The sequence below is a fragment of the Pyrgilauda ruficollis genome, unplaced genomic scaffold, assembly GCF_017590135.1.
Source record: "Pyrgilauda ruficollis isolate IOZ18807 unplaced genomic scaffold, ASM1759013v1 scaffold16, whole genome shotgun sequence".
Classification (NCBI taxonomy): domain Eukaryota; kingdom Metazoa; phylum Chordata; class Aves; order Passeriformes; family Passeridae; genus Pyrgilauda; species Pyrgilauda ruficollis.
The window spans coordinates 12,970,386-12,981,662 of NW_024514764.1; the positions used below are offsets into that span (position 1 = coordinate 12,970,386).

The 11,277-nt window shown below is 45.2% G+C and overlaps 1 protein-coding gene across 2 annotated transcripts in view; it reads right to left on the minus strand.

Moving 5' to 3' along the window:
- Positions 1-9,514, minus strand: part of CLUAP1 (clusterin associated protein 1) — a 55,066-nt gene extending 45,552 nt beyond the window's left edge. The window contains exons 1-5 of one of the 2 annotated variants that reach the window (XM_041462148.1): positions 9,445-9,514; positions 8,877-8,988; positions 7,579-7,663; positions 3,302-3,481; positions 1,751-1,846 (exon numbers count right to left, since the gene is read on the minus strand). In XM_041462148.1, coding sequence (XP_041318082.1) covers positions 1,751-1,846; positions 3,302-3,481; positions 7,579-7,663; positions 8,877-8,988; positions 9,445-9,466 — 495 coding nt within the window. In that variant the 5' untranslated portion in view covers positions 9,467-9,514. The remainder of the gene's footprint in view (positions 1-1,750; positions 1,847-3,301; positions 3,482-7,578; positions 7,664-8,876; positions 8,989-9,444) is intronic. The other variant, XM_041462149.1, reaches the window with a different exon arrangement.
- Between the last annotated feature and the right edge of the window lie 1,763 nt (positions 9,515-11,277).

Consider the following 11,277-nt stretch of genomic DNA (forward strand, 5'->3'; position numbering starts at 1 on the left):
AAGCCTCTCCTGGGATGGGCAAATTTCATACTTCAGGTGAAAGGCAGATTTGGGGGCTGATAATTAAAAATTAAAAATTTCACGGCCAAACTGGTTCCTGCAAGCTCCTGACTTTTGTTCTGAAACCTGTTTGCTTTGCTACACACTCAAGTCTCGAGTTTGTTGCATGTACCAAACTTGACTTTAACAGGCCAGACAAAAATGGGTCTCTCAGGTTTAACAAATCACCGAAAAACCCTGGAACCAGCCCCAAATCATAAGGAACAGAGCCCAAAAGCATTTTCTGCAGCTCTCTGGAGGCTGTCCCTGTGCTGTCACTGTCACCTGCTGCCTTTAGGCCATGCACTCAGAGCTAATGGCACAGAAGGTCACCTTTCTCAGAACAGCATTTCCTAGGGACAAGAAGTCCCATCTGCCAAACCTTTTTGCAAAACACAGCCTGTGCACCCGGACAGGATCAGCTGGCCCCACCATGTGCGCTCAGCCACAAGGAACACGCGCTCACTGCTCTCTCTAAGAAATCCAATCCTTTCAGAAATGGCACCTCTAAGCAGGCTCCCACTCCAGAGCTCTTACTGGCCCCACTGAGAAGTGGCTGCACTGAAGCACATTCTCATCTCCTCATTTTTCAGCTCTTGCTTTCAGCACACTCCACTTGTGCCTGGCCCTATTCCAGGGTCCAGTTCTAAACTCAGTGTCCTCAAAGCCTTGATTTCAAGTGACTAAACAACCCCCAATTCAAACCAATGCTTGAGTACTTTTAAAAATGCCTAAACTGGTCTATATTTGACTTTTAGAAGAGTTACAGGGATGCTGTACTCACAGCAAAAGGGTCCAAATCTCCACTAAAGCAAATATTAACACATCACACAGCAGCTCTGTGAAAACTCCTCCAAAGCCAAGAAATTAGGCAGAGTGCAAGAGGAGAAGTAACTGATTAACAGTTCTGTGACACTGCTGCATGTTGAGTTAAACTGGATTATCACTTCTCCCTCTCTTTTGAAGTAGTAACACCCTGCACACCACAGTGATGTATGGATCCAGCAGGAAAGGCAGTGTTCCATGGAGGAGTTTCCCAGCGTATCAACCACCCTTGGAAACACCTGTACTCCATCAAACAAGGATCTGGGAGCATTACTTGTGGAGGCTCAGAGTTTACAGCTCTGAAAGGTGCACTCCCTCCAGCTCAGACATCTGAACATTTCCAACACCATGCAGGGTCTCCCTCCTTTAAAGTCCCTTTTCAGAAAATGAAGAACCTCCAGCACTGCAGATAAAGGCACTGAAGAAAATAATGGCAAGACTTCCTGGCAGTGTGCACTGACTTCACACAACAGCTTTTGATTTGCATTCTCCTCAGCTAAGCTGAAGAACATGTACCCTGCAGGCTGTGATGCCTCCAGCTCCTGCCACAGAAATAATGAGCCTTGCCCTTGGAAAACTAACAGAACTCATAATTTATCTGTTAGAATATCCATCCCCAGCACCACAGCCTGCACATGTATTTCCAAACAGGGAGTATTTCAGCTTTCTGCTGAAGAGAAAATGCCAGGCTGCTGTCTCAGGCTGCCTGCAGTCCAGCCATGAACAGCAGTAGGAAGAAAATACAAACTATCAGGCCCATTCCTTCAAACTCATGGAATATTCATGTCAGATGCGAACATTAATAAGAACTGAGACGTTTTTCCCTTTTTTCCTTTGAGACACCATGTCAACACAAGTTTTTCCATGCTCTCCAGCACGTACTTACCCTCAGCTCCACCTCTTTGCCAAGTAAGTCATACAGGACTGCTCCTTTGGAGGTGATTTCAGAAGCAAGCTGTCTAGCTGCCTTCAAGTCAGCAATCTGGGAACACAGCAACAGCACTGAATAGCAAGAGAATGCCCAACATCACAAAGAATATCCATGGTATTTCTTGTTCTGATGACAAAATTGCACTGGAGGTCTAAACTCTGCCAGATGTTGTACAACAGAACCAGAATGGACAGAGTCTCTCTTGGCTTTGAAACAGTCCAGGTGAGGCTCTGTCAGGTACAGGTTTCTGAGAGAAACCCCCAAATACTTTAGGCCAAGGAAAAAAACCCCACAAATCTCCTCAGAACAGTGGCTCAGCCAGCTGTTGGTTCATGTGCTGCCCAGGACAAAGAGAAACATCACCTTTTTCACAAGCAGAAGTAGAAACTTCATATACCAAAAGGAATGGGACCAGTCTGCAAGGGAAGTAATGAACTTTTGAGCATCTACCAAGTGTTTTTTTGTTATTTTTTTTAGAGAGACCCAGCAGACTTACAGAGAGGAGAATCACTTCTGGGTCTGCCATTTTCTCAAGAATCACAGGAACAGAGACTCATACAATGGTTTGTGTGGGAAGAGACCCTAAAGCCCATCCAGTTCCACTCCTGCCATGGGCAGGGACATCTTCCATAGAAGTAGTAACAGAAATTCCTCTTATTTAGCAAAGTGCTGGGTACATTTTTTTTTTTAATTTTAATATTTACAGAAGGTGCTTTTAAAATATCAAGAGATGGTTTTTATTTTAAGGGCTCAAACAGCTTTGATGCCTGTTAGGATCACAGGAAGATTTCCCTTTCTTTCAATGCAAATGGGCTGAAAATCAACTTTCAGTCAGTATTTTGCAAGATCCTCCTGTTGCAAAAGTTTAGTAGGTAGAAAATAATCTTTATTCCAGCCTACTCCAATATTTCTATGGTGTCAACAGGATTTTAATACAAAGAGAACCAGTTGCCTTGTGTCCTAGATTGCCAAGCAATATGTATTCTATTTACCATCTGTTAGAGGTGTGGCAGCTGTCTTCTGTTAAGTGGGCAGTTTTCCTTATCTCTTCCACAACCACTCCTCCCTCCCGGGAGACATCTGCTGATAACAGGCCATCGAATGGCACTGCATGACTGAGAGTGTTGTTTTGATTTACTGCACTGTTTTTGGTTTTGTTTTTTTTTAATTCCCTAATAAAAGAACTGTTATTTCTGCTCCCATATTTTTGCCTGAGAGCCCCTTAATTTCAAATTTATAACAATTCGAAGGGAGGGGGTTTACAGTTTCCACTTCAGGGGAGGCTCCTGCCTTCCTTAGCAGACACCTGTCTTTCCAAACCAAGATACCTTGTATTATGCATCTGGATGAGAATTCAGAGATTAAAACAAATCACAGACTCACATAACCCCACTTCCTAAAAGTCTGACTTAAAACCCTGCCTTGCCAGAACATTCTCCACTTAAATGCCAGCTAGCAAACAGATGAGTTTTCCCAAGTGAACACAAGAGTGGCAGCTTTGCTTACTTTTGAGCCCAGATCAAACTTGAACTTGGTGCTGTCCTCCTCGGGGAGGTGTGCATGCTCCCCTCCCTGGGTGTTCATGGCCCCGTAGAGCACCGAGGTGATCTTGAGCAGCTCCTTCACGGCGTGGCCATCGGCCTGGTACAGCTTCTTGGTGTTCAGCTTGATGTGAGCCTTGGTAGCCTTGGGCAGGAAAGAAACAATTCAGCAGTCACAAGGAACAAAATCCTCAGTTATCTGCACTCAAAGCTCTTTTTGGGGGCACCAGGCTCTGCTGTACAGAATAATTCCTCCTGTTTAGACCCCCAGTTTGCCTCATCATAATACTGGTATTTCTAGAAGAAATTTTTCTGAAAGCTGTGCTCTTTCTGCATGTCAGAACATTTGCAGAAAAACCCTCAAACTATTATCATTTCTTCCCTGAATAAAGATCAGCAAAAACCCTATGCACCATTTAAATTCAAATTAAGTTTAAGTGGAACATAAGTGCTGCCCAGGTCTTGTGATGATGCTGCAGAGAGGTAAATTTCACCCTTAATGAGTTGCAAGAATGAGATCAGTTATCCTAATTTAACTGTCTTCTCTTCCACCAGCACCTTCCAAATGTTTTACTGCTCCTCTCAATTTTTTTCCCTGCTATGATATTAGTGATTTTATTCCCTTGCCTTCCATCTCTGAAAGGTACAGACAGAACAATAAGGGAAAAAATACTCAAAATTCTAATATTATCTTTTTGTGCTTCAAAATAATAACGGGGGGGAAATTACTATCTGCCACAGAAAGGACACAAATGTTGTTCCTGAAATTCCTAGTAAATTCATATTATAAATGAATAGCCTCAAGGAGCCAACCACAAATTTCAGATTAAACTTTGAGGGAGTCTGTGGTGGCATAACTAAACAAGGAGGCAAAAAAAAAAAATTGATCACCATCTATGGATCCAAAAACGAAGCTTAAAAATGACACATGAAGCACAAAAATGACTTAACTTCTTCTTTTCAGTATATTTTTAAGATGAAACTGCTGTTGAAATGTTTCTCCTTTGGGAATGCTGTAGCAGATAGAGCCCATCCATGAGTCACTGGTGGTATTACACAGCTTTGGTTTTACACTGCTCCTGGAATGAATTCTCATTCCCTCAGGCTCTGGCAGAGCAGGATCTTCAAGCTGGGGGAAGAGACTCAGACATTGTAATATTTGGTAAAATACAATTATAAGCTCTGCATTGAGCTTCACTGAATAATGGACTGAAGGAAAAAATCCTTTGAAACTAAAGAGAGAAAGCACCACACTACAAACCATGGATGTGACTCCAGCTTTTCCAAAGAAACAAGGTAAATGGGTGCTGGCCCATGCTTATTCAGATGTATTTTGTCAAGATTTTGTGACTTTAAAATGAGATTTTAATTCCCAATAAATATTTTCCTCTTGCCTCTCTCATCCCAAAATCTCAACCCAGCAGAGGAAAATGACTCTTTGTATCTGTCTGCAGAGACAGGACCCAGGGAATGGCTGGAGCTGTGTTAGGAGAGGGTCAGGCTGGATCTCAGGAAAAGCTCCTTCCCCCAGAGGGTGGTGAGACACTGAACAGGTTCCCCAGGCAACGGGTACAGCCCCAAGGCTGCCAGAGCTCAAAGTCCCAACTCAGGATCTTCTGTGGCTCCTGAAAACTGAAGCCCAAAGTTCCAGAACAGGCTCCTGATGTTGTGCACCTGAGCCAGGGGAATACAAGACTCACAGCACAAAAAATCCTGAATTGCTTTTGAAATGCTGGTCTCAGAATGACCTCAAATGAGCCAACACACAAAGCACACAAAGTGAAAAGCCAGGTATGTTCACCTCCCTTCCCTTGCAGTAGAAGCAATCTAACAAATTAGTTGCACAAACAGCAAGTATTCCATTATAGGAGAAGTGGTCATTAAATTGACAGACTCTGTTAAACATCCCCTATCCAAAGGGGACTGATGCACTAAATTATAAATGATGTTGTTAGAGACACAAGTTCCAATTTCAGCTTCATTCACCCTCAAGAGAGTAAAATCAATGTCTAGTAAGAGGAAAAAAAAAGTTTTTCATTCAAAGGCTACTCAAAAAGAGAGAAAAAATACACAGAGAAGTATATATATATATATATATTTCAGACTGGCACAATGGCACTGTGGAGTCAACTCCATGTTGACAACTTCATGTTTGGAAAGTCACCTCCATCACTTCATCTTTGAAACACCTATTTGATTCGTTGTTTTATTATATAACATTTCTAGTTCTACAGAACCATTAAAAACCACAGCTATTTATTCTGAAGATCAGATGGTTAAAATGCAACAAAAAATATAAATATTCAGCAAGATCAGCAGCCATGGCCAGAAAATTTGCTTAACTTCACAATCTGCTTTATTAGTATCATGAAGTCAAATTTTCTGTGATGTTGGACTCTTGCAAAAGGTTTTGTGCCCTTGGGTTGCTGAGTTTGTTTTCATGAATGGACTTCTATGAGATGAACTCATTGGAGGCTTTTTGTTGCACTCTACCTCAAATTTGGATCCAAGTGGGCTTAGGCAGGAGCCAGGTATTGAGCCCCAGTGATCAGGGCAGCTCGAGGGGGGGAATTGATTAAAAACCCACCTAAGGCAACCTTGCAGGCACTTCAGAACTTTGGGGTCTGGGAAGGGACTTTTGGTAAGTTCTCAAACTGCCAGGAACACAGGGCAGTAGTTAATTTGTGTGGAAAATTAACACCTCCTCAGTCCTTGTTCAGTAAAGCAGAGCAAAGCTGCAGCTCCATTCCCTGGTGATGGATCTGTCCTGACATTCTCTGCTGAGACAATTCTGTCTCCATCACATCTCCCATCTGCCCACGGATGCATAAAGCCATTAACCCCTGGGGAAGGTAATTGTGGATTGCATGGACACTGAATTATTAAGGAAATGTCTACAAGCTTCTCTCATCCTGAAAATGCTGAAAACCTACAATAATCCCCACACTAACTTCTAATATTAACTGAGGCTAAGTACAGCATGACTAAAGTAATTTCCATTAATTTAATTTTCTGAATCATATTATGTAATTCTCCAAAACCCTTGGGATTTCTGACATGAAATCAGCTATTGAAAAGCATCACATTATTTCTGCTTCCAAACTTGTGCTTGAAGGGGGAAACCCTTCCAAATAAAACAGACCTGTTCACTCCATCTCATGATGCTCCAGGACTCAAAAGTACATTCTAATATGTACAGGAATGTGCCCTGCTCTGAACATGGCAAAATTAAGAATTAAGAGAATTTATGGTGCACACTATTCACAAATGACAAGGGAAATATTGTTAAAACGTCATTTTAATACATTTTAAAAAATTTTTAAAGTATTGCAATTCATCTTTGGTATTAGCATAAAAACTTCCATTGCTTCCAGATCCACCTGCAGCCACAGAAAGTTCTTTTCACATAATGAAGAGTGTTAATCTAAGTGTGTGATAACATCAAAGGCTCACACTGCTTCCAAATAACATGAATTTTATGAAGGATGATGTTATTTTATTCCAAAAGACTAAAAAATTTGATGGTCCAATCCAAATATGCTCATGCATAAAAAAATTGATCTGAGAAAAAACCACGTGCCTTGATCTATGGGAGATCTCATAGACCCAAAATATGATTCTATATCATAATGAAAACACCAGAAATTATGAAAATTCAAGCACAGAAAAGATTCAGGCCTCCAAAGTTAGCAATAATCAAGGTGGGATCTATTCTAAAACAATTTAAATGGTTTAAAAACATTTCCCATCTACAGCTGTGTCTTCCACTGTTACCTTTTATAAATTAGGAGAGATGAGGAGGAATATTGGTTTAGATCCCAATATTGTATTAAGATCCCAATATTGTATTCAGATCCCAATATTGTATTTAGATCCCTGCTCTGGAGAGGGAAGTACAGAATGTCAGTAACAGCATGCCCTGGCCTCTTCAAATTTCCAACAGCACAAGACACAGGATCACAGAATCATGGCATGGCTTGGGTTGGAAGGGACCTTAAAACTCATCCTGTCCCAGCCCTGCCATGGGCAGGGACAGCTGCCACTGTCCCAGGCTGCTCCAAGCGCTGTCCAGCCTGGCCTTGGACACTGCCAGGGATAAAGCAGCACCAGAATGCAACACAAACTCAACTTCCCTTGCAGGGAAGCTCTGTGGGGTTAAGAGAAAAGCTCTAAAGCTGCCAGGAAGCCAGGATTTCAGAATTTCAGGATTTCAGCCCAAGCACAGCTCCTGGGCAGACTCACCATGAACTGAGCCACGGCCTTGATGAAGAAAACCCGGTCCTGCTCTGTCTCCACATCCCCAGGAATGTCACTCTGAGGTTCATACCTGTGCAAACAACAGCTGGAGATCAAAAAAAAGGTTCTGGCAACATTAAAGAGCCTGCTTCATCTGTGAGGCAAAAATCAAACACAAAGTAAGCACAGACATGACTGGAGAATATGTGTAAATAAATATGTGTAAATAAAAAAAATGTGTAAATAAATTCCTACTGCAGACTGGGGCATCCAGAGCCTGGAGTGCACACAGGGGGTTTGTACAAACTGCAGGAGCTGTAAAACCTGACACACCGCACAAGTTCATGGCCAGACATCATTTCAAACATTCTCCTTTCACAAGTAAAGGAAACTTAAGGAAAAAGAAACTGAAATCTGCGAAATGCTTAAAAAAAACCCATCAGTGAGATGCAGAAACTTTTAGAAGTGGCCAGTCTTCAGGAACCAAGGAAGAATAAAAGGAAATTCAGTAATTTGGACCCTCCGTGTAACAGCAGCATTTTAAAGACTATTTAGGCAACTTAGTCCAAGTAGTTCTGAATGGTTGTGAGTATATCCCAATTTCATTACAACTGCAAGAGTATTCAGCAAATTTCTAACAACTAAATGGATATTAATTATTAATCCAGGCCAAAAAATAACAATCAGGCAAACTAGTTAATGTTGGTTTCAAGTATAATGTTCTACCTTACAATCTTTAAAAAAACCCTTAATTTTGCACTTAAGTGGGAGAGAGAAGGTAACATATAATTCAAATAACACTTCAAGATCCGGAAATATTTAACCAAAGTCTGTCAATGGCTTAAGTGGGTGTAAAACTGCAACTGGACAGTAGAAGATTAGAACCAAACCATTTTATTTCTTTTAAACATGTGGACAGAGGACAATACCAGGCTACAGCAACAAGGCAAGAACTGGCTGAGTTTTGGTGAAGTTCCCAGAACAGATCACCCTGTTTGGACAAAAGGTCAGACAGGGACAGGATGGCTGTGGAGTTTGGAGAATAGGTGAGAGAGATAAGGCTACTTTTGAATGAGTGTGTCCACAAACCTCTGCCAGCATTGAGTCACTAGGTTTGCTACTGCAGACTCCATCATTAAGCTAAAAACCTGCAAACTACAACATTTCTATCTGGTATTTAGAACAGCAGAGCTCAAAGAATGATTGAATATCACTGAATTCCCTAATTTCTCAGCACACCATCAGTTCCCAAGCACTCCCCAGATCACAGCATCAACCCAAAATTTGTTTGCCTCATCACCAACCTTTTCACCAGCCACAGCAGCACTTCTGACACAAGCATGAAGTTTGGGGTGTGGAAATTCTCCATGGATATGAGTCGAGGATACCCCAGCGCCCTCATCATCTCAGTAAAATCTGAAATATGAGGAAGAGCAGGGATTTCTTATTTTATAGCCAATAAGGGCTTTGCCAAGATTGCCATCTCCCACAGAGTGCTGCTTAGTTACCATGCGATATACCCAGTGCAAAGCATGTTAAAAAAATTAAACCTCAATAATTAACATAGATCATATCATTTCAACAGAAAACAAGCCCAAGTGAAAAGAGGCGTTTTTAACGGGATTCACTGAGCTGAACCAGCGCAGACACAGCGTTCAACTGTGTTCCCTGCGGGCGGGGGGAATCCCGCCCGTGCAGGGCTGTGCCACCCCGGCAGCGGGGACCCCTCCCCGGCTCAGCCCTGCATCCCCCGCGGCGCCGCCCGCCGGCAGCTCCGCGTGCGGCCGAGCGGAGCAGCGGGAGGCGCAGCCGGGGGTGCCGCGTCCCGGCCCGGCCCGTCCCGCCCGGCCCCGCCGCCCCGGCCGCGCTCACTGCGGAGGTCGCGGAACGACATCGCCGGCACCCGCGGCCAACGCGGCTCCGAGGCAACGCGCTACGGGCGCTACGGCAGCGCGGCGGGGCCAAAACCCGCGGGAGGCGAAGTACGCGGCGGGCAGGACACGGAATGGCGGAATGGCGGGATAAACTGGGGGGAAAGAGCGCGCTGAGATCAGCGAGTCAACCTGCGAGCGATCGCCACCGTGGCAACTAGAGCACTGAGTGCCATGTCCAGGCTTTCCTTAAGCACCTCCCGCCACAGCGCATCCAGCACACGCATGGGCAGCCCATTCTAATATCTCATCACCCTTTCAGGGAAGAAATTCTTCCTAGTGTCCAATCTAAACCTCGCTTGGCGCACTTAAAACTGTATCTTCTTGTCCTGTCCCTTGTTCGCTGGGAGCAGAGCCAGCCCCCCCGGCTGTACCCTCCTGGCACGGAGGTGCCGAGAGTGAGGTGTCCCTGTCCCGCCACACCTCCTCCAGGATGAGCCCCCAGGCTCCTTCAGCCCCTCCACAAAGCACATGTGCTCCACGCCCTTCCCCAGCTCCCTTCCCTTCCCTGCACCCCTTCCAGCCCCTCAGTGTCCCTGCACAACTGAGGGGCGCACAACTGGACACAGCACTGGAGCTGTGGCCTCCCCAGTGCCCAGCTCAGGGCCCCAAGCGCTGCCCCGCTCCTGCCGGCCATTCCCTGCCCCCGCCCTGGCTCTGCCCCGGCGGCCTCGGCGGGCTCCGGCCTCCCCCGTGGGCTGCGGGGCTGTGGGGAGAGGCTGCCCCGACAGCCGGGGCGGAACGGCGGCAGCTCCGGGTCGTGGCTGTGTCCCCCGCACTGGGGACACCCCCGGTGTTATAGATGGGTGGGGTGGCAATTGGTGCTCGCTAATGAGGAATAGATATATGTGTGTTAAAAGAAGTTTTGTTAAGGTCCGAGGTTCTTTTGATGAGTGACTCTGTTGTAGGTGGTTTTTGGACCCCTTTTAGTTGTCCCTTCAATTCTCTCCTCTGCCCTCTCTGTTGTTGCCACCAGAAGCCATGTGGTCAGGGTTGTGACACACGTGTGGGGAGCGTGTGTACACGTGCCCTTGCATGAGGCAGCCAGCAATGGGGGAAGCTCATCGCTGGGGGGACTTGGTGTGACAACACCTCAACTCCAATACAGCTGCAAGAAGGTCTCCACCAATGTAGCAAAGAAGAGTTGACTGGCAGACTTTAGGAGGGGCCAGGGATACATAAGGAAAATGTTTAAATATGTATTTGGCTGGTGCAACAGCCGGGGTGTGAAAGGTGGAGCCGCCATTTTGTGGACAGACCTCTGGTGATCAGCCACACTCCCAGCACTGTCCCATTTGCTTTGTGAAATTTTTATTTGTTCTCATAAAACTTTTATAACTCATTCTCACTTGGGGTCTGAGTCGTTTACAACACCCGGGCTGAGCTGGGATGGGGGTTGTGACTCAGGAGGGAGGGCTGGAAGCCATCCCCGGGGGATTCTGAGGAACCCCAGCCGTGTGTGAGGTGTGAGGGGAGCCCTGGCTGCACCTGCCCGAGCACATGGAGCCAGCGGCCACATCCCAGGGATCCATCCACCCTCCGTGGGATAGATGACTAATGCCATGGTTGACTCTCACAATTGAAAAGTTTTATACATTTATAGTTAGGTTTAACCCCCTTACGTTGTTATCAGGGGACAGCCTGGGCTTAGGACATTTGGGAGGGTCAGTTTGTCACTATGGTAACACCTGACCTCCAATCAAGATTTAAGGAGGTGAATCCACCACTGGGCAGCAAAGAAGGGGTCGATGGACAGAACTTTGGGAGGGGTTAA